The sequence below is a fragment of the Cololabis saira genome, chromosome 9 (genome assembly GCF_033807715.1).
Source record: "Cololabis saira isolate AMF1-May2022 chromosome 9, fColSai1.1, whole genome shotgun sequence".
Taxonomy (NCBI): Eukaryota; Metazoa; Chordata; class Actinopteri; order Beloniformes; family Belonidae; genus Cololabis; species Cololabis saira.
The window spans coordinates 40,846,360-40,874,065 of record NC_084595.1 but is presented as its reverse complement, the minus strand read 5'-3'; the positions used below and the strand labels follow the sequence as shown (position 1 = coordinate 40,874,065).

The 27,706-nt window shown below is 42.9% G+C and overlaps 1 protein-coding gene across 1 annotated transcript; it reads right to left on the bottom strand.

Annotated features, from left to right (window-relative positions):
* ppef2a (protein phosphatase with EF-hand domain 2a) lies at nucleotides 1-26,258 on the bottom strand. The gene is made up of 16 exons (XM_061729585.1): nucleotides 26,195-26,258; nucleotides 24,434-24,561; nucleotides 23,541-23,595; nucleotides 23,289-23,464; nucleotides 15,798-15,912; nucleotides 14,654-14,700; nucleotides 13,671-13,837; nucleotides 13,544-13,580; nucleotides 11,406-11,555; nucleotides 11,016-11,330; nucleotides 10,540-10,725; nucleotides 10,262-10,404; nucleotides 5,678-5,784; nucleotides 4,414-4,580; nucleotides 3,435-3,522; nucleotides 1-848 (listed from the first exon to the last, which is right to left on the bottom strand). The coding sequence occupies exons 1-16, from the start codon at nucleotides 26,253-26,255 to the stop codon at nucleotides 595-597; spliced, it is 2,196 nt and encodes a 731-aa protein (XP_061585569.1). The 5' UTR covers nucleotides 26,256-26,258; the 3' UTR covers nucleotides 1-594.
* Between the last annotated feature and the right edge of the window lie 1,448 nt (nucleotides 26,259-27,706).

The following is a 27,706-nucleotide window of genomic DNA, read 5'->3' as shown; positions in this document are numbered from 1 at the left end:
TACATTTTCAGTTGGGTCTTTTTTTTATTTTCCAAAACTGATAATGTAATACTTGACAAATAATGTAATATTGTAATATATATGTTCATTTTCAGTCCAGAGTTCTACATTTTGTGTTTTAAGTATCTAAGAATGTTATATACACTGGATTTGAAACAACTGAATGACTATTGGGTTAAATTGCAGACTTTGAGTACCATGTAATAAATTCCCAATAATGTAATAAGGTATTACATTATTGGTAACAATGTTATTACAATATCCGTCAGGATATTTTATTACATTATTGGGTTTTATTACATTTTCGATTGAGTTAAGTGCAAATTGTATTGCATTTTCAGCCGTTATTCCATTTTGAAGAAATGATTACATTATAGGGTGCTACAGGGATGAACTTTCACCACCACAGACTTTGATCTCCGGCCTCTCCCCTAATCCACTGTGAGCCGTCAGCTGTCGCCCAGGAGCATCCTGCGTCGTCATGTGCGTCACGGAAGCGGCTTACGCCGGCTACAGCTCCCCCCTCCGTCCTCCCCGCCTCCGTCAGAGCAGTCTGTTCACAGTCTGTCGACGGCCTTTGGCTTCCCTGTCCGCTCATATGTTGGGATCTCCCTCCAGCTTGGTGAGGTCTGGCGCCGTGCCCATGAACATGCTGCGGCCCCGCTCCAGCCGGCTCTTCTTGTCCGTGAGCCGGAAGGCCTCCATGAACTCGTCGATGTCGATGCTGCCGTCCTGGTTGCTGTCGATGGTGACCGCCAGGTCCGAGATGGCCTCGTCCGTGAACTCCATCTTCAGGTAGACGCTCAGCAGCTTCCACGTCTGCCGGAAGTCCTCCATGGTGATGAAGCCTGAGGAGGAGGAGGAGTTGAGTTGAGTTATACTTTAATGTCCACTAGGGACATTTGTTTTAGGCATCAAATGCATAGCGTATAAAAACACATACAATCAACACATACAGACAGCAACAGATATCAGACTCAATACCACAATAAAATTAGTAAGAAACCAAGCAGCAGTGAACGACATTGCACATACCCTAGGCAAAATCCCGGAACCTCATTTCATTACATTTCAATATTGGTACAGTATGAAAAAAAGCAAGAGCCAAGAATAAAAACAAGCTTTTTCCTTTTTTTCCTCTTTTGCAGCATGGTAGTAAAGATATAAAAACAAGGACTGACTACTACTGGATCAGTCAGCAGCTTAGTTACAGCAGATGAGATCTGCTCCTGTCCCCTACCTGTCCCGGTAGGAGGCGGGAGTTTAAAGAAGCAGAGATGCAGAAAGGGGAGGAAAGGGTGGGATTTAGAGAAAAACGATTAAAAGGAAGACACAGATAAAGATCAAAGTGTGTCAGCGCGCGCCTGTGGTTGGAGATGGGGAGGGAAGAGTAGATCAGTGGGTTAATCCTCATCAGGATTCTCACGCTCCCGGTGGATTAACAGACGCTCTGACATCATAAACACATAACAGCTCTCTAACAACGTCCTCCACCTCCTCCAAGACGGGTTTTATCATCATCCATAATCATCTTCTTCCGCTTTATCCGTTCCCGGGTCGCGGGGGCAGCAGCCTCAGCAGGGATGCCCAGACTTCCCTCACCCCAGACACCTCCTCCAGCTCTTCCGGGGGCAGTCCGAGGCGTTCCCAGGCCAGCCGAGAGACATAGTCTCTCCAGCGTGTCCTGGGTCTTCCCCGGGGTCTCCTCCCGGAGGGACATGCCTGGAACACCTCCCTAGGGAGGAGGGACATGCCTGGAACACCTCCCTAGGGAGGCGTCCAGGAGGATCCGGTACAGATGTCCAAGCCACCTCAGCTGACTCCTCTCAATGTGAAGGAGCAGCGGCTCGACTCCGAGCTCCTCCCGGGTGACCGAACTCCTCACCCTATCTCTAAGGGAGCGTCCAGCCACCCTGCGGAGGAAACTCATCTCTAAGGGAGCGTCCAGCCACCCTGCGGAGGAAACTCATCTCGGCCGCTTGTATCCGCGATCTTGTCCTTTCGGTCACTACCCAAAGTTCTTGACCATAGGTGAGGGTAGGGGCGTAGATTGACCGGTAAATCGAGAGCTTCGCCTTTCGACTCAGCTCCCTCTTCACCACGACGGTCCGGTACATCGACCGCATAACTGCGGACGCTGCACCGATCCGTCTGTCAATCTCACACTACATCGTTCCCTCACTCCTGAACAAGATCCCGAGATACTTGAACTCCTCCACCTGAGGCAGGACTTCTCCACCCACCCGGAGAAGGCACGCCACCCTTTTCCGATGGAGAACCATGGCCTCGGTTTTGGAGGTGCTGATCCTCATCCCAGTCAACCAAGACAGCCCTACAACATCCAGAAACTTGAGGTACTCAGGGCGAATTTCATCCACCCCCGGTGCCACTGAGGAGCTTACGAACTACCTCAGTGACCTCGGCTTGGGTGATGGATGTGCACGCCCCAGAGTCCCCACCCTCTGGTTTCTCAGTGGAAGGCATGTCAGTCGGGTTGAGGAGATCCTTGAAGTATTCCTTCCACCGTCCGACGATGTCCCCAGTCGAGGTCAACAGCTCCCCACCCACACCATAAACGGTGCCGCCAGAGTACTGCTTCCCCCTTCTGAGGTGCCGAACGGTCCTCCAGAATTTCCTCGAGGCCGACCGAAAGTCCTCCTCCATGGCCTCCCCGAACTCCTCCCAGACCCGGGTTTTTGCCTCCAGGACCGCCCGAGCCGCAGCTCGCTTGGCCTGCCGGTACCAATCTACTGCGTCAGGAGTCCCACCGGCCAACATAGCCCGGTAGGACTCCTTCTTCAGTCTGACGGCATCCTGTACTTCCGGTGTCCACCACCGGGTTCTAGGATTGCCGCCATGACAGGCACCGGAGACCTTGCGACCACAACTTCGAGCCGCCGCGTCGACAATGGAGGCAGAGAACATGGTCCACTCGGACTCGATGTCCCCCGCCTCCCCCGGGATCCGAGAGAAGCTCTCCCGGAGGTGGGAGTTGAAGATGTCCCTGACAGAGGGCTCAGCCAGACGTTCCCAACAGACCCTCACAATCCGTTTGGGTCTGCCCGGTCTGTCCAACCTCCCCCTCCGCCAGCGCATCCAACTCACCACCAGGTGGTGATCAGTTGACAGCTCAGCCCCTCTCTTCACCCGAGTGTCCAAGACATGCGGCCGAAGGTCAGATGAAACGACAACAAAGTCGATCATTGACCTCCGGCCTAGGGTGTCCTGGTGCCACGTGCACTGATGGACACCCTTATGCCTGAACATGGTGTTCGTTATGGACAAACTGTGACTCGCACAGAAGTCCAACAACAAAACACCGCTCGGGTTCAGATCGGGGAGGCCGTTCCTCCTTCCGGCGATGAAGTTAAAGAAATAAATAATAACTTTGAGGAACCGCGTACGCCGGGTCTATTCACAAGTCGTCATTTCACCTGAGTTGTCGGTGTCCACGATCCTGAAGATGGTCTCCAGAGTGGAGCGATGGCGGTACAGCGTTTCCAGCAGACTCTGCTCAATGTGCTGCAAGAGGACAGACCAGACAGAAGAGACCGTCAAGAAGGAGCGCCTCCATCTTCTTTCAACCATTTAAGCGAAAGGAAAACATTCAAACTATATAGTATAATATAATAAAAATAAAACTAGGCTGATTGGATGGAAAATGTATTCCCAAATGTACCGTATTTTCTGGACTATAAGCCGCACCTGCTCTATTTTTTAAAAAATAATAAAAAAAGATATACAAGCCGCACCTGCATACACCCGCATCCGCTCTATTTAAAAAAAAAGATATGCAAGCCGCATATATTTATGTTGTTAGATTAGATATTTACTACATGTACAGAACCATTTTGAACTGTAAATGATGTACATGTTTGTACCTAAATAGATCCTTTCCTAACAGTGTCTTTTAACACGGCGGCAACTTTGCTGATTAAAACGGGACAGAACCAAGAGAAAATAACCAGTATTTATTTATCTATTTATCTGTTTGAAATCTGCTTCTACCTACTTCTATCTGCTAAAGAAGAAGTAGTGTATTCATCTTTGCATTTATTTTGTTTTGTTTTGCATTCTAGTTTTGATTCTAATTCTGGTTAGAGCGCCCCGAGCGGTGGAAGAAAAATCCACCGAATAGCTGCACCTTTGTATAAGCTGCATGGTTCAAAACCTATGAAAAAAGTAGCGGCTTATAGTCTTATAGTCCAGAAAATATAGTATATTTTCTCTATTATGATTATGATTTCTTCTATGATGAATCTGCACCGAGGTCCATTCTTAACGCCATGGTCCGGTGCGGGCAGAAGTCTTCCAGCGATCCAGAGTAAGACCTTGCAGGTAAACTTTCAGAACCGGTCTGAAAGATGTTCATTCAGCAGCATCGTCTCCCCCCGGACCAGAAGAGCTCCTTACATCTGCGTTGGGTCCCTTGATGGCGAGCTCGTTGAACCACTCGTGGTAGTTGATCAAGCCGTCGCTGGTCTTGCAGCTGCCCAGCTGACTGCGGAGCATCCTCCAAGGCAGGCTGAGGTGCATCACGCCCTCCACCGCCGACGCCCAGTCGTTCAGAGACACCAGGCCTAGCACAGGTCAAAGTTCAGCTCAGGGATACGCAGAGGTGGGTAGAATAGCCAAAAATTTTACTCAAGTAAAAGTACTGTTACTTCAGAATAATATCCCTCAAGTAGAAGTAAAAAGTCATCCAAATAATTACTTGAGTAAAAGTAAAAAGGTACTTGGTGGAAAAACTACTCAAGTACTGAGTAACTGTTGAGTAACGTCTGATTAATTTTTTTAACACAACCATTCAGAGAAAAGTACAAAATAATCATCTTCAGGCAAATTAAATCAATAAAATAAATTAAAATTAATACAAAATAGCTTAAATTGAAATAATCTTAAAGTAAATTCAAGTACTTTAATAAATAATGAAATAAATAAAATAATAACACAAAAAAAAATAAATTAAGCACAAGTAGCACAAAATTTCAAGCCTTTGTACTTTTCTTTTTTAACCAGGCAGAACTAGAACAAACATGAACTCATAGAAACTCTGTGTGTGTTTGAGTCTGTGTAAATGTGACAAAACATGCAAAAACAAACATTTTTCCCAAAGAATCACCCAGTGATGTCATGAGATTGACGTGTACGCGGATAAAAGGGATAAAAGAAAAGTAACAGCTCAACGTAGCCTAATGTAGCGGAGTAAGAGTAACAGTTTCTTCTTCACAAATCTACTCAAGTAAAAGTAAAAAGTATAGTGATTCAAAACTAATCCTAAAAGTACAACATTTCCCAAAACTTACTCAAGTAAATGTAACAGAGTAAATGTAACTCGTTACTACCCACCTCTGAGGATACGACACACATCCCCTTTATCTGATATCAATGCTCGTGCAACTGTTTGACTAAATGAAATCAGTGAACGAGTTCCATCTGAAGTTTCGGTGAAACTCTGAAATGTTCTGGGCTGGACCACATGTGCGTGTTTTAAAAAAAATAAAAGTCTGAATAGGTAATATAATGCTGCACAGAGGACACAAAAGGTGTGGGTTTGAGTTTCTCCCCAGCTAATCCTTTCAGAAGAACACAGGGTATGAAAAGGTACACAACAATCTGCCACAAAAGTGAGTTTGAAGAGACTGGAATCCCTCTGGGAAAGTCACACGGGACACACCTGTGTTCTCGCTGTCGAACTTTTTGAAGGCACATATGAGGTCGGACTTGTGCGCGAACAGCTGCTCCCGCAGAACTTTCAGGGCTGATCGCTCGTACCGCCCAACACTGCAAACACAACAGAGGACAGGGGTGTCGCTGCTTAACGCAGAGCTCCACAAAAGAGGCAAACAATTTCAATACTTGTTGATTCCTGTAAAAGCTCAAACTGCTAGAGGTTCAGTGACCTCGCTCTGAACTTCGTGACTAAACAAAGTATTGCATTAGCTGCATTAGAAATGTCATCTTGGTTGCATTTTGTCTTCCTGTCGCCCGCTCTACCGGACACAATCATGACACTGTCAGAAGATCAACAGAGACAAGAAACTTATTGTTTTCGCAGACGTCGGGCAAGTAATTTAGCTGCTTTGGGTCCCAATTCATAATGTGCCTGTTTTGTAAACCGTGCCTTTTTCTCCATTTCTCGTTCTAATATGTCACTGATCTGTACCCTCAGATGTCGGATTTAGGTTAGTAGTTTTGGGTCTCTGTATTAATGCTGTTGTTCTACTTTTGATAGTTCTGCAGGAGATCTTGTGCTGCTGCCCAAGCGCTGTCATACACCTGCACCCCGCTGTCCCAGTGGATACGGATCCTATTGTAGGGCGTCTGGACTGAGGCTGTATAGTCATAATCGAAGTACAGCGGCTTTCCTTCGATTGAGATTTTTTGCCGCCATGCTTTCTGAATAATCATTTCCTTGATGTTATACTGCTGGAAGTTTATCACAATCGATCTTGGAGGCGCGCAGATTTTGTCCCATTCACCATCTCCACGTAAAGGTCAGGGTCATGCAGAGGGAGGAGGAGGGCTGTATCTGGTACCTCAAGAACCGCACCTTCATCTTCAGTACCCTCTGAGCCACAATCTGAGTCCCTGTTACCGCCCCCTCCTCCTACACGACATTTGGGAATACCACCTAAGAACAAAGGGGACTGTATGTGCCTCGTAGCATTGACTGGAGACCCTTCTTGTTTGACTCCTCAGACTCTTCAACTGCATCCAGATCCCCCTTGTATTCCAGTGTGACCGACTCCAATGGATGTACGAGTTCCTGTTCTATCATCTGCCCTTGTGAGGAACACTTGCTAAGCAAGGACAAGGTGGTATGGCCTTCTGCTGTAGGAATGTTGGCCTCCACTTTTTTATCTTTGTCCTTGCTGACATGGATGGAGTCCAGGTCCATAGGTGTTAGAGGAGCAGTCGGGGCAGGAGAGGGATAAGGGGAAGATGACTTCACGTGATGTCCTTTGATAGAGTTGCAAACCTCCTGAGGGCTTGTTACAGGGAGGTTCTTTGAGGACGGGCCTTGAACTGTGGGCACCACCATTGGCTGAATGGACCGAGTTGATCCTGATGATGAGGAGGGGAATGCTGATGAAGATGTAGGAGAAGTATTCTTTGAGCCTTCAAAGTTATACCCCTGAAAGTCTTCAGATAATTCTAAGAAGAATCTCTGATAGAGCATCAAATCCTCAAATGGCCTGACAATGGTACTTTTGGGATGTAGCTTGTTAAGGTCTGTTTCTATGTCATCATTCAGAAAGAATTAATCTTTCTCACCTTAGTCATTCTCAGAGTCTGCTTCTGCTTCAGCCTCGTCGTTATCATCACTTTCATCCACCACATCATCCACCCCAGGAGGCTGGTTGACCAGCTGTTCCACAGGCCCTCCCGCAGGTACGTGAGACAGCTGATAGTGGAAAGCTGACTTAATGGTAGGCAGAGGTAGGCGGTTCTTAGGGAAACACTTTCTCATGATGCGACTGGAAATGTTGACCAAAGGATCCAGAGTCCGCACTAGGAGACATTCAGTGAATGAGTTGTAGAGGATCCTCATACCATCACCCTCGATAAATGCCTTCCTCCCCAGTTTAATGTTGGTAATGTTCCTGAGGCAGACCAACAGGCCTTTACGAATCAGCATATGGCGATGCCTCGTGTCATTGCGATGCCAATCCACATACAGAGCAAGCAAGACTGGCACAGGGCCACCATCCACTGCACGACGAGCATTAGTTTTGGATTTGAGCAGAGCTCCCAGTGCGTCCAGAGCTACCTTGGGCAAGCTGGTGGTCTTCTTGCTGTAGGCTCCAAGAATCTTGAACATCAGTTCCACCGCGCCATTCTTGCCCAGTGAAATAGCATTCACAGAGTTGGTAGAGTAAACCCTGAGAACCTGTAGACATGGCAAAAGCAGTTTGCTATTCTGCTTTATAAGGTTGATGGTGACATTCAGAGCTCCACTCAAGCGTGCCTTCACTCCAAACCTCCTGTCTTTAAGACCAACTTTCGCCAGCAGTGAGTGAAGTTGCAGCATGAGCTCCTTATTCAGAGGCAACTCTTTACTGGCATTGATGAGAACTTGCAATAATATTCCTGTTCCTCCTTTGGACACAAACACCCCCACTCTGCGACCTTTACCCACAGTCAGCAGCTCAATAAGAATGTAGAGGATGTTGAGGGCAGTCTGGACATCTTTGGTGTTCTCCAGTGAAGCCAGGATGACCTCCATCCCACTAGAGCCTTTGGACCTCACTTCTTTTCCGCTCTTCTCTTGTGTCTGTATGAGATGAAGGATCTTTGTTGTTAGCTGTCTTGCCATTTCAACTTCCTTCAGCATGGCCTCCCCATTCATCCTCTCCAGTTGGACTAAGAACATCAGCACCCTTGAGTGACACCTTTTTCTGTGGCCATTTTGGGTTAGTTCATTTTTACGCCTTCAAAATGTCATGTTGCCTGTACGAAAAAGAACTGTTGTCCTGACCAGGATGGAGTGGCTCAAAGATAAGGGAGACAGCTACGGTTTCAAAGCGTTGTTTGTATTAGACGCTATACAAATAAAACTGAATTGGAAAACATTTAATTTTAATGCCCTGCTGATGATGTTGTGATGAGAACAGATGATCGAGACAAGAAACTTTGACCAATTCACCCCGGTTTTTTCTTCGTTCTACGTAAATTCTAGCTCAGCTTATTGAGATTTCACTTCTGACCAAAGAATGCTTACAAAGCTCTCTCTCTTATCTCATATTTATACTATGTTTGTTTACAACCTATAAAAACATATGTTTTGGTCATACCCATCCTTGAACTGTATAAAACAATATCTGAAGTAACAGGAATAGAATGTCAGCCTAATATGTAAGGCTCAATTTCGGAACCGTTCCGCTGGATAATATACAGAAAGGATCTCTAGGTTCAAAGATATAATAGCCTTTTCAACATTGATAGCTGGGAGACAAATGATTTTACACTGGAAATCTTATTGCCCACCAAAATTATCTGTATGGATGACTGATCTAACGTTGTATCTAAAATTAGAAAAGATAAAATACACACTCAATATTTGGAATCCATTAATGAAATATTTTGAAAAGCTCAAGGCACTTCCTGAGAGTCCCAAAGGGTAATTGGAAATGTAAAAAAATAAAAGAAAAAAAATCTGTACCTTAAGCCAAGAATGTAACTCTGTTTTGTGTTTAATAAAAGGAGATTTAAAAAAACAAACATGTTTTGACTTTGAGGCTGTGTTGAACTTGGCCTGGCCAGCCATCCTAATTGTTTTCCTTTTTCCCATGAAGAATTAGTCGGGTTCTTCAGAATTAGGGTGCTTTCACACCTGTGGCCCGTTTGTTTTGTTCCGATTCAGGGGCTAAATCGATACAGTTGTTTCGTTTCTTGTTCGTGGGGTTTGTGTTCACAAGGCAAACGTTTGTACCGTTTCAAAGCTGTTAACAAATGCCATGCGCGAACCAGCTGTTCTCTGATTGGTCAGAAATGAACGCGGAAGGAGTTTCCTCTTCCGTACCCCGGGAAAAACAACAAGCCCCTTTCACAGAGAGGGCGCAAAGCGCAGACCGCTGCCGCCGGCTTTAGGCTGATTTATGGTTCCGCATTAAACCAATGCAGAGCCTACGGCGTAGGCTCTGTTGTAGGTGTAGGCTCTGAGTCGATTTAACGCGGAACCATGAATGGGCTTTACCCATTCATTTATGTGCACTTGGGGCAGAGCGGAGCTCAGCGGCGGACGAGAGGCCGCCTGCCGCAGGGTTTGCCCTGCGCAAACCCTGCCCAAATTGAACATTTTTTAATTTCACGTGCCGCGCTGGGACGACATCTCGGCACGTCCAATAAGAGAGAAGGAGGTGGAGGCTGAGCCGACTCTTCTCCCTACGCCGCGGTTGCACATACACAATGAATGGAGTTCAATCGGTTGCTGTGTCGATTATGTTCTCACTACAAATTTAAAAAATGAACCACTCCAGGTCTGGAATGGAATCGGGCCGAGTCCACCTCTCCTAGGTGATCTCAGCTTGCTTGTTTTGTGCCGTTTCCGAGCGCGATTGCTGTGTTCACATATACCAAACGATCCAATCTTTAAGGGGGAAACGTTCCCTGTTCCAGAACAACTGCTCCAAACGGGACAGGTGTGAAAGCACCCTTAGTCTGGACTTTGCTTCTCTGATTCTGTCCTTCTGTAGCGCCAAATCATGATCAGATATTGATAACTGAGAATTGACTTGGCTGTAAATGGCTTGGGTACCTTTGTCTGGCGGTGAGCTCTCTGGTCAGGTTGCTGGCCTGATACTGAATCACATAAGGCACGAGGTCTGGACCCATCTTCACGTAGGCCCCCCTGTTGCTGCCCACGTCGTAGTAGTTGGAGGCTGAGAACAACGTTAGGACCTGCATGGAACCAGATGAAGAGCAAACCCACATCCGTCAGCGGCAGTGTTCACAAAACGTTCACAGAGGCAGATTATTCACAGATTTATCGGATGGGGATGTTCAGGACCCGAAGCCGCTAACGTCCGGACTGACCTTGCGGTTGTGGCAGAACTCATAACCATCCTCTTTGCACTCGTGGGAGCGGATGATGAGCTGCAGGTTGTGTCTGTTCAGGAAGTCCTCGGTGACATCGGGACCCCAGTAGCAGCCTCCGCCCCGCACCTCGTTGGGTTTGCAGCCGTTCTGATTCATCGGGTCGCTCCACAGCAGGTCCAGGATCTGGTGGCAACAAAGAACTTCATAATAGCAACTAGTGCTGAAATAAAATGCAGAGTCCCACTTTATTACTCCGCTATTCAAAATGTTTTTAGTGCTGCAAGTAATGAACGACATAAACAACCAAGAGCATCTTTTAATCTTTCATTTTCTACAAGGGAATATCCATAAAAAACCGTAAAGAGCTCTGATTGAAAATAAAAATGTTATGCACAGCAATCAAAATTCATTGAATGTGAGATAATCTCAAAATGTGTTAATTTGTATGTAATTTAAGTAACTCTGACTCTCACCTGCCTCCACTCTTCGTTGGGATTGTTGCTGCCGACGGATTCAGAGGAACCGGAATTTTCTTTGTCTGATTTGTTGACTCCCACGTCGGACGCGGCCTTTTTCGGCCCGTCCTCCGCGTCCACTTTGACGCGGCCGGAGAAGTCCTGCAGCGAGCGGTTGTGGAAGCAGTCCTTGCTCCCGAGGACTTTGGGAAACGTGAGCGAGGCCCTTCTCTGGCAGAACTTGTTGAGGATCTCATCGTCCACGTCCGCGTCCACATTCATGGCCGCCAAGTTCTGGCGCCTCATCTTTGGAGGCCTCATTGCCGACACATACTTGGGAGGAGAACACAGGTGTAAAAGCCTTGCATAGAAGAATCTGGGTTAAGTCAGTCACATGATGTTCCTCACAATGTGTCTGTCCACTCTGCCGAGGAGGCTGAGGTCTGTAGAGTCAGAGATGCCTCCGTGGAGGATCAGCACCTTCTGGTCAATCACCGTTGCCAGTGGCAACCAGCTGAAAATCTTCTGCAGCAGCTTGAGGATCCGTTTGCCGTGTATCTGAGGGAAAACACAGGATCATGGTGCCGTGTGACGTTCCTCTGGTAAACAGGTGTGGAGGACTTTGAGTTCCTACGCTGCCAGCACCGTGTTTGGTGTAATTATATGCTGAGGTGGGTAGTAACGAGTTACATTTACTCCGTTACATTTACTTGAGTAAGTTTTGGGAAATTTGGTACTTTTAGGAGTAGTTTTGAATCACTATAATTTGTACTTTTACTCGAGTAGATTTGTGAAGAAGAAACTGTTACTCTTACTCCGCTACATTAGGCTACATTGAGCTGGTACTTTTCTTTTATCCCTTTTATCCGCGTACGCGTCAATCTCATGACATCACTCAGGGATTCTTTGGGAAAAAGGTTTGTTTTTGCATGTTTTGTCACATTTACACAGACTCAAACACACACAGAGTTTCTATGAGTTCATGGGCTTGTTCTAGTTCTGCCTGGTTAAAAAAGAAAAGTACAAAGGCTTGAAATTTTGTGCTACTTGTGCTTAATTTATTTTTTTTTGTGTTATTATTTTATTTATTTCATTATTTATTAAAGTACTTGAATTTACTTTAAGATTATTTCAATTTAAGCTATTTTGTATTAATTTTAATTTATTTTATTGATTTAATTTGCCTGAAGATGATTATTTTGTACTTTTCTCTGAATGGTTGTGTTAAAAAAATTAATCAGACGTTACTCAACAGTTACTCAGTACTTGAGTAGTTTTTTCACAAAGTACTTTTTTACTTTTACTCAAGTAATTATTTGGATCAGTACTTTTTACTTCTACTTGAGTCATATTATTCTGAAGTAACAGTACTTTTACTTGAGTACAATTTTTGGCTCCTCTACCCAGCTCTGATTATATGTTTGCTGGGACAGATAATGTAATTGATCAGAGCTGGATCAGCTCTGTACCGTGGTGGTTATATTACTGCTGTTTGCAGATGATGTGGTTCTGTTGCGGACACACAATTCAGCACGGACTGAAGCGGTTTGCAAAGTGTGAAGAATCAGCACGTCCAAATCTGAGACTGTGGTTTTCATCTCTTAACTGACTCTGAGTTTTATTGTCACACATTTACACTTAAGCTATTATGAAATTTACGCCAGGAATAAGAACATCTGGAGGACGTCGTCAGGGAAACGCCGGTCTGGATATCTTTGTTCAGGCCCCAACTCATGTTAGCAGAAATGCTGGTTGTGAACCTTTACAGAATAAACATTTATATTCTTACTTCATTAGTTTGTTTTGCTTGTATCTTATTATTGTGAAATTTTATAATTTAAAATGTATAGAAGCAACATTTTCTGTTGATATTTGTCACGTAAAACCTCAGCGTTTTAGTTCACATTAGAAATAAAGATTTTTTTCTTTTTTTACATTTTATGGATATAAATTTAATTCTTTATGCCGTTACTTTTTTTTTTATTCTACCGTACACATGCAGCTGTAGCAACATTAGGTGTGAGTTGAAATTTTACTTGTAAGTGATCACTTCATAAATCTGAAAACACAAATAATGAAACAACAATAGCAAAGAGTAAGGAGACTTTACATTTCCAGTAGATTCTAATAGGATTTATGGCTTTATCAATTATTTATCAATGCTGTAATTGATCAAGATTTAAGAATTAACTTCTGTTTGATCTGACTCCAACTGAACGGAGAACTGGAAACTAAATGAGGATAAAAGGATGAAAAATATGAAACATCCTGGACACGTCGGCGTTCCGCTCACGGTCGTCGGAACTGTTCAATCTCATTGATCCGTCAGGAGCCAGATGCCCTGCGGTCATCCGGTTTAATGACCTCAAATCCTCTTAGCTGCCAGCAGGACTGGCCAGCACTTGGTGCAGAGGACGCCTTTCCTGGTAAAATGGAGGTGACTAATGCGCTTTTTAATACTCAATTAATACTGCGCCGACGATGGAGGCAGGAGACTGCTTTGAGGTTTGAAGGGTTGCAAATCTGCAGTGGATAAACAAACCTACCTTATATTTAGTCAACACCTCCTTTGTGAAGCCGTATCTAAAGCAGCCAGAGAAAAACAGAAGATCTGACATGAATGTGATGAAAGGTTTGGCCCCGTGGGCCCTCGGGTGGACGTTCCCACTTCACCTCAGGTTGATCATGTGGTCCTCGTGGTTTCCTCTGTTGAGGTAGATGTCACACGGATAAACGAGCAGGAACGCAAACAGGATGAGGAGGATCTCGATGGAGTCTTTGCCTCGGTCTACGAAGTCTCCATTAAACACGTACGGCTTCTCTAAGGATGGCACGCCGTTCTGAGTGGGAAACAGGTTCAAAAGACTTGTGTAAAAAAAACAGCAACTGCAGCAGAGAGTGAAGAACTATATCACACGTCACTACCTGACTAGTTACAAATTCATATTTGTCTGTGTAGCTGAGGTTTAACAGAAGCAGTCACTTAGTGACACAAGCGATCATATCAAGAATACCGTATTGGCCCGAATATAAGACGGGGTTTTTTGCATTGAAATAAGATTGAAAAAGTGGGGGTCGTCTTACATTCGCAGTCTAGACGTTATACCCATTCACAATGCCAAATGGCACCAGATATCTTTACAGCAAATGTTGAACTTAACTCCCCAGGTCAAAGCGAACCCCTGTCACGAAGAAGAAAAATAAAAATAGCGAAGAGAAGAGATAACAGAAAATGGAGAAACGTAGCGACAATATGGAGAAAAGTGGGTGGAAGATCGGCAGGTAAACCGGCAGCTGAGGAGAAGTTATGATGCAAACTTCAAGATGATGATTTGAATGAGGCAAAATAACATGCTTTTTCTCTCTAATATATTGTTATAATCATTTGTTTCAGATTTACTGTAATTATTTTGTGTATAAAAATTTAATTTGGTGTTCAAAAAGTTTTTTTTCAAACTTGAGTTTTGAAAAAGAGGGGGTCGTCTTATAGTCAGGGTCGTCTTATATTCGGGCCAATACGGTAGCTCCTGAAACGTAAGCTCTGTCAGTCCTGCAAATGTAAGTTTGGATTAACATTTTACAATGCTGACATCAGCCTGTAATTCAGTCTAGACCTTAATTGCAACAAGTGTTTAGATATTTTTTGAAGATCCAACCTTGTAGAAAATCAGCAGCAGGTCCTCCAGCTGTCCGTGCAAGTCACCTGGAAATCAGATGAGGTAGATTTCTGCATGAATCCGGCTACGTAATGTCATCACGAGACAATCACAGACTTTTCCGAGGGTGTACCGTGTGTCAGTGAGAATCAGTACTGGAGTTGAGGGGGGATGAGGGGGGATGGCCTCCCCCCCTGAAATAAAAACAGTCAAAATCATCCCCCCTGTAAAACTGCCATCCCCCCTTTCCATCCCTTATGTCATTTCATCAATGAATGTGGTTTTACTGCTATTTCAACATTTAGAGTCATCACCAGAAAAATAACTTATTTGACAATTTTCCCCTATTTCAAGTAAATTTTCACTTGAAATAAGTAGGAAAATCTGCCAGTGGGACAAGATTTATCTTCTTATTACAAGCAAAAAAATCTTGTTCCACTGGCAGATTTTTCTACTTATTTCAAGTGAAAATCTCCTTGAAACAGGTGAAAATTGTCAAATAAGTTATTTTCCTGGTGTTATTTTCCAGTGATGAGTCTTGTTTTAAGTGTAATGAGATTTTTTTTACTAAAATGAGACATTTTAACTAGAAATAAGACAAATATTCTGGTTAAGATTTAGAGTTTTTGCAGTGATCCATTTTACTTATCCTGTGAAGGACAGAGTCATATTGATAAGTTCAGAAAAGTGTTTTTTATTGTTGTGTTTTAATGTATTAGATGTAAGCCCAGTGGATATTTCAAGCTTACAGAAGGCTGCATTTAACTGCTGCTATGTCATTCCTGCAGTATTTCTGCAGGTGTTTTGGTCACTGCTATTATTTGTAATATATTATATTATTTGTAATCAGCACAAATTATCTGTCCCCATATGATCAAATCCACCATCCCCCCTGATTTTTTTTTACAACTCGAGTACCGGTGACAATTAACAACTATTAACAAACTATTTTATTATTCTTAAGTGTTTTACATCTTTCCACATTTTCTCCATGTGTTCAGTCGTTTGCAAGAGTTTATTGTGATAGGAAAGCTCAAAATATCTATAATGTAGTGTCTGAAACTAAGCTGTTAGTGCGTTTTTAACTCTTTAAAAACACTGAGCACCCTCCAGTCGTCCCCCCAGCGCTTGTTTTTACTCTCACCACAGATGGTGATTTCTTTGCTTTGGCAGGTGGATATGCGGTTGATGTTTGGCAACATGCGGAGCAGCTTCCACGTCTCCAGGAGCAGTTGTAAGACGTAGCGCGAGTGCAACTGCTGCTGAGAGAGAGACTGGTTAGCGGGAGGGTCTCGGACACTCGTGTCCATGTTTAAACCGAGAGAAACCAGAATGTTCTGATATATGCAGGAAAATACACACATTTACAGTGACTAAAGACTATCGGCACAGTATAAAACACATGGTAATGATGTTATGTGACAGGAACTCCAACATGGTAATTGCTTTGGGGTCATGTTCATTTTCTGGGTCTCTGGAAAGATCCTAGAGACAACTTCTGTTGTAATAGACACTACATAAATACGAATTGAATTGAATTGGATCAGTATTCAAAGGAGCCAAACACTGGACCTGAAAGACACACTTAACAGCCACAAACCACACGATAGTTGAAGTCTCTATCCCCACGTCGCACTATTTTGTGGTCATTTTCTTTTGGTTTTAAGTTTGGTAAAGTTATTTCTTTGTGGTTGTGCTGAGACCAAATCTTGTCTGCTTTGCCTCATTTCGGTTGTCTTTCATAGGCTTGTAACCGTTCTTTGGCTCATGGTCATTTTGCATCTCTGTAGTTTTTATATCCCCTCATTGTTCATCTTTGCATATCCTGCGTCACATTTTAATTCATCCGTTTTGTTTGTGCAAAAATATGGATTCATATGGATAAATCTCACAGCACGAAAAGATGAGTTTATGGGAATATGCTGACATAGCATTTAACCGGTAATGTTCGTGTTTGCTGGGTGTATGTAGATGTTATTGGGAATTTACTGGTGAAAGAAGTTTACTGTGAAATACGGCCATTTCTGGGCTGTAATCGGGAGTTTACTGACCCCACTTTTTTGCCACGGGTAGAGGAACAGCAGGGGACCTTTAGGCCTTTGTTCAAAAAATGCAGCCATCGAGAGCCATCAAACGGCCATCAACACTTCTGTGAGTTACCATTCAAACTCCCCCAACCTGTTTATGCCCAATTGCGGGGGCGTGGCTAAGAATTGATTCAGCAATGTGATTGGTTCCTGTCTCACAGCGTTGAGAGTTGCGGGGGTCTTTAAAGTTTGTCCTAGTCAGTTACTGTTTGTTTTGCTCCCGCCCGGTAGAACTTTTTTTGCTTTTGAGGAGATACTGCTGCATTGTTGTAAAACATGTCGCATAAACGGTCCTTGTGCTTTTATCCAAATCAACCTGAAGCAGATGTTACTCCGACCAGACCTGCAGTAGAGCGACAAGGACGGTCAACTCCATCTTCTTCCCCATGAGAAAGTCCCGGTTCAGGTGTATCTGTTGTTGTTAATGCTTTAAATTCTTTGTCGCGACAAATATCAAAATTCGAAGAAAAAGTAGACAGCAGATTTGAAAAGATAGAGCGCAGACTACAGGACATCGACGGCAGATTTGAACTGGACGAGGAAGTGAAGAACTTAAGCTCTGATCGTGTTGAAACTTTCAGCTCCGATTCCACACCCGCAAAACGGATTAAAAGAGCAAAAAACACACGTGTTGCTGTAAGTAAGTTTGCTTATGACTAAGGACTGTGCACAATTTCTTTTACATTTAACTGCATGTCCACATGAGGTAATAATGCTTAAATACTTTTAGAATCACACTAACTTTGTATTATTAATCTATACAGGAGGCTGTAAGACGTTTACACAATTCTGAAAACAACGCTATGAAGCTGGATCCAAAACAAAGGTAAATATATGTTTTTTGTTTGTAATCACTGTAATTTACCACAGCAAAATAAAAAATAAATGAATAAACGGCATTAGGAAAGAAATTGTTGAAAAACCAAACTGATTTAGTAGTGATGGGTCGGACCATAGACATATATAAACTTTATATATGTCTATGGACTTTATTAAAGGCTAGATGACTCGTCCGCGCTGCTGCCATTGCAGAGCGACGTCGTCACACGGCGGCCATCTTGCCACAGGAGAGCTCGCTCAGAATAACATTGTGTTTAATGGTGCATGTACTGCTTAAACAACCTTAACTTGCTCAATTCTCAACAGATTTTCAAACAGTTTGGTTTTTTATCAACGTCAGAGATGTAGTTATGACACTGCATACTTGTGAATAATTATAAACATTGAAAAACGTACTTTTATATGAAAATAACCAGAAACAGATAGCTATGACATGGTATTTATATTAAATCAATATTTCTATAGTATTCTTAGTAACGTGTCACGTGTGCTCAGTGTAGTCACGTGTGATCTAGATCTATTTTCTCCACACAAAAATAAATAAAAGGTTGCTTTGGGGTTTGAGTTTGTTTTTAATCAACTAACATGGCTCCTCTCTTTCCCAACAGTATCAATTCTCCACATAACCTTGCAGTTACGACATACATGTTGGAGCAGGTCGGCATTGCTTTTCCTGACACAGACAGCGACGTGATAACAGGTAAAAAGAAAGGCACATCCATCCTTGTTCTTTTAGAATTGCTTTGAATAGATATTGAAACTAATTAAATTCTAATTGTATTTTTGCTTGTGCTTTAGCTGCTTGCAAGACTTATTTTGAGTCTTTGAAAAGGAGCCATCGTCTCGATCAGCCAGAAAATGCTCCCCAGAAAAAGAAATTAAACAATGCAATGAAGACTAGACAACGGAAAACAAGGGTAAGTTACAGCAATATTTGGGTTAGTGAGTTACAGTATATGGAACTGAGATGTTTTTAATTTAGTGTTAATTGAATATTGGTAAAAAATTATACACATTTTAATTGCTACTCTATATTTTGCAGTTGCTGGCCTCCAGGGCTAGATGTGTACAGACTCCCGCTGAAATGTGACCTGATGACCTGATGTCAGAAGAAGAAGATGGCGTCGTAGATGGACGGGCGGTGTGGATAGTTTCACCTCCACCCCAAAGACACAGAGTTCAGCCCTATACCTACATGTGCAGCGACAGTCACTGGGGCAGAGCGGTGCCACGCAACGGGTGGCGCCACTGGGAGACAATGGCTCGTTTTTAGCTCTGTTAAACTCTTAAGTTGACCTGTTTGGTAGAGGAGCAGGGGCCATTCAGATCAAACTGTAAAAAAAAAAACTGCAAGAGAGAGAAGTGCTCACTGACTGGACGAAGTTTTGATCTCTTTGTCGGAGATTTGCTTTTAAAAGTGCCTTTTTTGTTTTTTTTCATGTGGACACACACTGAACTTTTTGGAATACTGTGTTTTAATTTTCTGCAATAAATACATTTACTTGTACTGAGGTGGTTGCTTATTTGATTTCTGAAATGTGCATGTATTTGTAGCCTGGTAAACTGCAGGTAGCTTGCAGTAATCCTCTCGGGTGCAATTTTCTTTTGCACCAGTAGAGGTTGCTGTGCTTGGGGGGATGGGGCTTGGGGGGGGTTGGGGAGTGAGGGTAGGGGGTTGGGGGGGTGGGGGTTGGGGGAGGTTGGGGGGTGAGGGTTGGGGGGGTGAGGGTTGGGGGAGGTTGGGGGGTGAGGGTTGGGGGGGTGAGGGTTGGGGGAGGTTGGGGGGGTGGGGCTTGGAGGTGTGTGTGTGTGTGAGGGGGGGGGGGGGGAACTTCACCCCCCCCAAGCCTCACCCCCCCCCCCCTCAAGTCTGGAATGTCACACCTTTGTGTGACAATAGCCAGCATGGCACCCTGCTGAGCTGGCTACTCCAAACACAGCAGGAGGTCCCAGTACAATACGGGTGTTTCCGGACCGGGGAAATTTTTAGTTTTCGGCTGGTTTACCTTACATAAATTCCCGTGCTAGCACCTGAAATACCGGGGGTATACACAGCCGTAAACCCTGGTTTTTTTGCTGTGTCTGTTGGTACTCTTCAGTTAAAGAAAGAAAAAGGGTCGCTCAAATAACCTGAAACTGACAAACGGTAATAATAAATAATTATTTCCTGAAAACAGACTTATTTAAAGGAGCTTGAGGCAGGATTGTGGCAGGATTTATGAAAAAAATTCGTATACGTTTTAAGTTTTCTAGTAATAATGTCAGATGAAGCGTTCCAAACCAAAAAGAATGAGCCCTCTAGCATATCTCTCCGTTGCCTTGAACAGGCTGTGTGCTGCAAAATGTGCTGCAATTCGGAGTCCGAATTTCCCGGGCACGCTGCATGCACGTTCTCCCCGTTCTCCCGTGCCGGCTTCACTGTTGGCTGCAGTACCCCCGACGGCCGTCGTGGTGAAGGGTGGCTAGAGTCTCATTTATTAAAAGAAGCCTCATGCTCCTTTAAATGAGAGATTCATTTTGAATTGTGGTTTCACAGAATGATCTAAAATAATAATAATAATAATAATAATAATAATAATAATAATAATAATAATGTTAATAAAAATAATAATGATAATTATGATGATACTAATAATAATAATAATAATAATAATAATAATAATAATGTTAATAAAAATAATAATGATAATTATGATGATACTAATAATAATAATAATAATAATAATAATAATAATAATAATAATAATAATTAAAGCTGCAAGCAGCAATGAACGGGCCCTCGCACTCACGGCCACCGCCCCCCATAAGTATCAGAAATGACACCACCCACGACTTCCTATGTCAAACCATTGAAAAGTTATAGCAGAAAAAAGGGACAACCAATCAGAAGAAGGGGCGGGGCTAATTCAAGCCAATGAAGGTCAAGGACTCCATACAGAATCTGATGACACCACCCACGACTCTCTATGTCAAACCATTCCAAAGTTATAGCAGAAAATCGGGACAACCAATCAGAAGAAGGGGCGGGGCTAATTAAGGCCAACGAAGCTTAAGGACTCATTACAGAGTCCCATGACACCACCCACGACTTCCTATGTCAAACCATTCAAAAGTTATAGCAGAAAAAAGGGACAACCAATCAGAAGAAGGGGCGGGGCTAATTCAGGCCAATGAAGGTCAAGGACTCCATGCAGAATCTTATGACACCACCCAGGACTCTCTACGTCAAACCATTCCAAAGTTATAGCAGAAAATCGGGACAACCAATCAGAAGAAGGGGCGGGGCTAATTAAGGCCAACGAAGCTTAAGAACTCATTACAGAGTCCCATGACACCACCCACAACTCTCTATGTCAAACCATTCAAAAGTTATGGCAGAGAAAAGTATTCTAGGGGGCGCTGTTGAGCCATTTTGCCACGCCCATTAATGCAAACCATGAAATATCAAATTTATCGCCAGGCCTGGCTTGCATGCCAAATTTGGTGCCTTTTGGGGAACTATCAAATATGGACCAATCAGATGAAGGGGGGGTGCGCTTGTTGGCGTCTAGCGTCGCCACGGTAACACTTTTGAAAGAGAAAAGTAATGCGTGTAGTCGCAGGATGGAGACGCACATTTTTATGTATAACACATCTGGGTTCACGATACGGTTCGGGCTGAATTAACTCTCGAAGGAATGGCATATATTGCTCCAAAATTACGTGATTAATTCAGAATGTTCAAAATGGCCGACTTCCTGTTCGGTTTCGGCCATGGCGCCAAGAGACTTTTCTTTTTGTTGCGACATGATACAGGTGTGTACCGATTCTCGTTCTTGTACGTCAAAGCGTATTATGGGGCTTGAGGCGCAAAGTTTTTTCGGTCTGAACCAATCAGATGAAGGGTGGGCACGCTTTTTGGCGTCTAGCGTCGCCACGGTAACGCTTTTGAAAGAGAAAAGTAATGCGTGTTGTCGCAGGATGGAGACGCACATTTTGATGTATAACACACCTGGGTGCACGTTACGGTTCGGGCTGAATTAACTGCCGATGGAATGGCATAAATTTCGCCAAAATGACACGATTAATTCAAAATGGCGGACATCCTGTTCGGTTTCGGGTATGACCCCAAGAGACTTTTGTTTAAGTCGCGCCATGATACAGGTGTGTACCGATTTTCGTGCATGTACGTCAAATCGTATCGTGGGGCTTGAGGCACAAAGTTTTCAAGGGAGCGCTGTTGAGCCATTTTGCCACGCCCATTAATGCGAACCATTAAATATCAAATTTTTCGCCAGGCCTGGCTTGGGTGCAAAATTTGGTGACTTTTTGGGTACGTTTAGGGGGGCAAAAAGGCCTTCCTTTTGTCAGAAGAAAAATAATAATAAAAATTCCTGCAAATACAATAGGGCCTTCGCACTGAAGGTGCTCGGGCCCTAATAATGATGATGATGAAACTGGGCTGGACAAAAATTGTGGGATTTTTTGACTTAATCAATGTAATCAAGTGACTCCTGTACACAGGTATTGTGGTCCACTCCTCGTGGAGAAACTGGCCCGGCTGTCTCAGGGTTCTTCTCCTGACTGCATGTTTCTGCTCTTTCCTCAGATGTCGAGTAGGATTTAGATCAGGACTCATACTAGGTTACTTCAGAATAGTCCAGTCTTGGCTGTTTTCAGTAGGGATGGGAATCGATAGGATTTTTACGATTGCAATTCCATTTTCGGTTCTGCTGAACTATTCGGTTCGATTCGGGCGGGCCGTCAGAGTGGCAACGGATTCGATTCCCTTATCGATTCTCATTGGGAAAGAAAGGACAACAATGAGACAAATGGCGCTAATATGACGGGCAGTGTTCCTGAGTTAATTAGTTACCTGCTGTATTATTAGGCAAGGACATGCTAACGTTGCTGCTGCTGCTGCTGCTGGGCTGAGAATTACTGACGTTGGTCTGTAGTGGATCAGAAACGTGACATTCATTGAATGTTTTAGCATGTTGGTAGTATTTCCTCCCCTTGATGAAATATTCACTTGGCAGGCATTGAAAGTTGTCCTGTTGTCGTCTTTTTTACTGAAACGTAACCAGACTTTCGACCGTTTGTATCACATGGGGAGCCATGTTTACTATTGACTACACTGCAAAAACTCAAAATCTTAACAAGAATATTTGTCTTATTTCTAGTTAAAATGTCTCATTATTAGTCAAGAAAAATCTCATTACACTTAAAACAAGACTCATCACTGGAAAAAACAACAATTTTCACCTGTTTCAAGTAGATTTTCACTTAAAATAAGTAGAAAAATCTGTCAGTGGAACAAGATTTTTTTGCTTGTAATGAGAAGATAAATCTTGTCCCACTGGAAGATTTTTCTACTTATTTCAAGTGGAAATTTACTTGAAACAGGTGAAAATTGTCAAATAACAAGTTATTTTTCTGGTAATGACTCTTGTTTTAAGTGTAATGAGATTTTTTGACTAAAAGTGAGACATTTTAACTAGAAATAAGACAAATATTCCTGGTAAGATTTTGAGTTTTTTCAGTGTATTGAATGGAGAAGTGAATCGTTTGCTAAATTTGCCAACAATTTCAAGGAATTGAAACACTGGGAACCGGTTCTGAACAAGAACCGGTTCTCGATTCCCATCCCTAGTTTTCAGACGTGTGTTTGGCTCCTTATCGAGTTTCTCCACATCCGTGTAAAGGCAGCGAGGCCTGGTACCACCTACTTTCTTGTTCCTGAAAGCCTCCAGGAGGTCGACGGCCTGGTCCGCCGTCAGAGGGAAGGTGAGGTGAGGCCCCGAGTAAATCTCCGGCACCTCAATGTTCTTGTAGCAGAAGTGCCTCTCCCACTCCGCGTCCTGACAAACGTCGTTCTCTCTGAAGATGCGCACGATCAAATTTCCTGGAAAGGTGGGCACGTGTCAACTCAGAGATTTCACAGAAGAACAGAAGGCGGTGAATGAGTGCAGAGCTCTTACGTTCGCTGCTGGTCGGTGTGAAGTTGTCCATGAGGTAACCGAGGAAGTTATAAAGCTGCAACAGGGAGGAGACATGAGGGTTGACCTGAGCTCAGGCCCGTCATTGAACTGTCAGAACTAGACGTAGCCAGTACTGGAGTTGAGGGGGGATGAGGGGGGATGGCATCACCCCCTGAAATAAAAACGGTCCAAATCATCCCCCCTGTAAAACTGCCATCCCCCCTTTCCATCCCTTATGTCATTTCATCAATGAATGTGGTTTTACTGCTATTTCAACATTTAGAGTCATCACCAGAAAAATAACACCAGAAAAATAAGTTGTTATTTGACAATTTTCACCTGTTTCAAGTACATTTTCACTTGAAATAAGTAGGAAAATCTGCCAGTGGGATTTATCCTACAAGCAAAAAAATCTTGTTCCACTGGCAGATTTTTCTACTTACTTTAAGTGAAAATCTACTTGAAACAGGTGAAAATTGTTGTTTTTTCCAGTGATGAGTCTTTCTTTAAGTGTAATGAGATTTTTTTTACTAAAATGAGACATTTTAACTAGAAATAAGACAAATATTCTTAAGATTTTGAGTTTTTGCAGTGATCCATTTTACTTATCCTGTGAAGGACAGAGTCATATTGATAAGTTCAGAAAAGTGTTTTTTATTGTTGTGTTTTGATGTATTTGATGTAAGCCCAGTGGATATTTAAAGCTTACAGAAGGCTGCATTTAACTGCTGCTATGTCATTCCTGCAGTATTTCTGCAGGTGTTTTGGTCAGTGCAATTATTTGTAATATATTATATTATTTGTAATCAGCACAAATGATCTGTCCTTATATGATAAAATCCACCATCCCCCCCCTTTTTACAACTCGAGTACTGGACATAGCGGTGTTTCACCTTGATCTGGGCCTGCTGATCCGAGTATTCGATGGACTGGAAGATGTGCCAGGTGTATCTGCGCCTCATCTCCGTGCGGGCCACGTACTGCCGGTACCATCGCTGGATCAGGGCAGCAGCTCGTATGGCTGAAACACGGAGACACCAAAGCTTAGCATCACACTTTCAGCAGGAGGATGCAGAAGTGGAGACGTCACCTCTCACTCAGAGAGTGTTGTCTGAACCCTGTTGTGTTTATTTGATCACTTCTGCTGAGTAAAAGAGTCATGCTGCAAGATATTACCAGAGAACACGACCAAATGTCAACAACTAAACAAAAACACATCTAAAAACACAAACAGAAAACACAGAGTTTCACTTTACAGAATGGAACAACCAATACTGAGTTACCAAAAGAATCAATAAATCCATTGGCATTATAAGGCGTGTTAATCATCTTGTCACGACGAGTTGTCTCCTTACACTTTATTATAGTTTAATTTATCCTTATCTCTCATATTGTAATATAGTTTGGGCAAATACTTTTCCTACAACTTTTCACAAAATCCTGGTTCTACGTTTTGTTAGGATTGCAACTCGATCAGTCACACGCTTCATCTACTCCTTTATTTCACAAACTCCAGATTCTTACTAGTTATGATATCAATATTTTTCAGATATGCGTTTTTATTTATAAGCTAAATTCAAGGGAAGGGAATATTCCTGGACAGTTCAAGCCTTACTTTAAATTAAATTCACATGTTCATTCTTATTCAACTGGACAATCCTCAGATCTTCATCCTCCTAAATTTCTCACTTGCAAACGTCAATTTTCGGTGAGATTTAGGGACTAAATTGTGGAATGATTTTTCCCACTTGGCAAAGAGCTCTTCCTCTTTGAAATGTTACAAAAGACGTTTAAAGGACCACTTGACTGCTGTTTTGTAACTGTTTTCCCAATGTAATGTTGTACATGTATCCATGTTCTTTTTGTTTGTTTTTTTGTGTTTCACTCATAGTGACATGTACAGTCTTATTTGCTCAGGAGTCAATATAAGTAATATAAGTTGTAAAAACAATATCCCATGCACACTCACACACACTTATTTTTTTGTCTTTATTCTTTATTATTTATATATTGCATTATTAGTTTGCCATCAATTTTGTGTAGTTATACTTTCTGTTTTTGTACGTTAATCTTGTGTTCTTTATAACACATGGAATTTTAATAACTTCGGTGGAGGCTTCAAATAAGCCCATTGGGTTTTTTGCCTCTTCCTGCACCTATAGTATTTATATTTGATTTTTCCTGTATATTTTTAAAACTGTGCAAAACAATAAACTAAAACTAAACTAAATATTTAAAGTGATATCTCTAACGGGATCCAAGTCATTTAGACTCAGATAAATAGCTAAATGGTTTTGACTTCTCTGTTTTCGTTGTGAAATGTTTTGTATTTAAGCTTTGGAAAGTGTTTGGGTTGTCGCAATCCTAGTTGTGTTTTATTAAATGTTGGCTTTTCTGTTTGTCATTTTGTTTGCTGAGATGCTCAGGGGTCAGTTGAGGCCGGGGTTTTGAGCAACATACAGGGATGTGTCTTACTTGTGACGGCTGCGTGCAACAGAGAGGAAAAAGAAACAGGTTTCGTGAACACAACACATGCGAGACGAAAAATATAAATACAATTAGAGTAACACAAACATGGCAGAAAGCAGTAAAAGTGACGTGTTTACAGAAACAAACGTGGCTTAATCTGAGTGGTGATGGTTTATACGCGTCACTGCTGTTACCTTTCTTGGAGTTTTTGTGGAAATTGTTGGACTTGGAGACGCCACATCCCATGACTATTCCTGTTCCAAGCACAGAAAAAGCTTAAATACCAGCATTATCCTAAAGAATCTGAGCAATAAGAGCACACATCTGTATGCAAACAGCAGCTAAAGCAACATAATATCAGTATCAATTGGGATATTGCATTTCGGGGCCCCAGATCTCACATTACACACACGTGGAGATATCTGTGCCACAGTCTCGGCCTCCAACTCTTCATTCAGGCAGTTAAAGGTTGAGCCGAGCTGAGAAGCAGCACTGCAGGGCTGCGTTAAGAGGTCATCCAGATTGTAATCTTGTTATCTGCTGATTTACTCATAACGTCTGTGATTGGCCTCAATCCTGCCACACAGGACTGTTTTTGTCTGAATTCTACGAAGCCTTAAGTAAGATTGTAAATAACATTCCCCGGCCGGCCGGAGAGGAACAGCAGGAGGAAATCATCTCCTCAGCCTGAAGCTGAAGACTCAGAGACATGTCAGCCTTTTTAAAAAAGCTTGAAATTGCACAGTTTATGAAAAAAACTTTTAAAATTACGATAGCCAGTTTATAAAAAGAATGTGTTTTGTAACATGTCAAAATTCTGACTTTCATCTGTGAGTTTCTAATGAAAGTGCTTTTTCTGGGAATGATGATGTAGGAAAAGAAACCTTATATTTCCAAATTTAAACTTCTATCAGAGGCCAAAAACTTATATCCCCAACTTCTGAAGATCAAACAACTGCATAACCTGAAACAGCAACTCCACAAAGTGTTTTTTTAAATCTGCAGAGTACTTACGTGGTCACCTTCGTTAACTAGTAACCACTTCCCGAGTTGTTGTGATCTGTGCCAGCCGTTCCAGTGAGTATCTAATCAACCGTGTGCAGTGTTGCATCCTCCACCAGTCCTCCGGGATCAGGTCAAGAAGTGCATGAAGTTAGTTAGTCCAGTCATGGTAGATGGATAGATGAGTTGTGTTTCATCCCAGGAGCACCAGGTATGACCACGCAGCGCCTCTCCACCGGGCTGAAGCAGCTTTACTCTTTAGTCCTTCTTTGCGATCGCATAATCAAAGCCCAGAGCCGCAAGTGGATTACTTGAGCTAATGACTTGATGTGACCAGAAGGGTCGTTATGGCAGCGAGAAGGAGGCCAGCGTCTGGTTTGGGAGTGTGTTTAATTGCAGGAGCCAAGGCTGGTTGAATATAAAACATAATCAAAATTCTGCAGGTATTTTTGTTCCAAGTTTTCATGAGGTCTTGAAGGGGATCCATCCACACATGGCCTAAATCTGGGTGATGGAACTGAACCAGGTCTGGATCTAGGTTGCACCCCAGAAAAAGACAAATCCACTCTTTGAAAGCTTTATGGGCCACATTTGTTTGCCAAAAGTTACACAGTGCCACAATATAGTTAGGTGTGATAACCCCTAAGCCCTAAATGCCAATAAATCCATTAATTCATACACCCAGGAACTAAAAT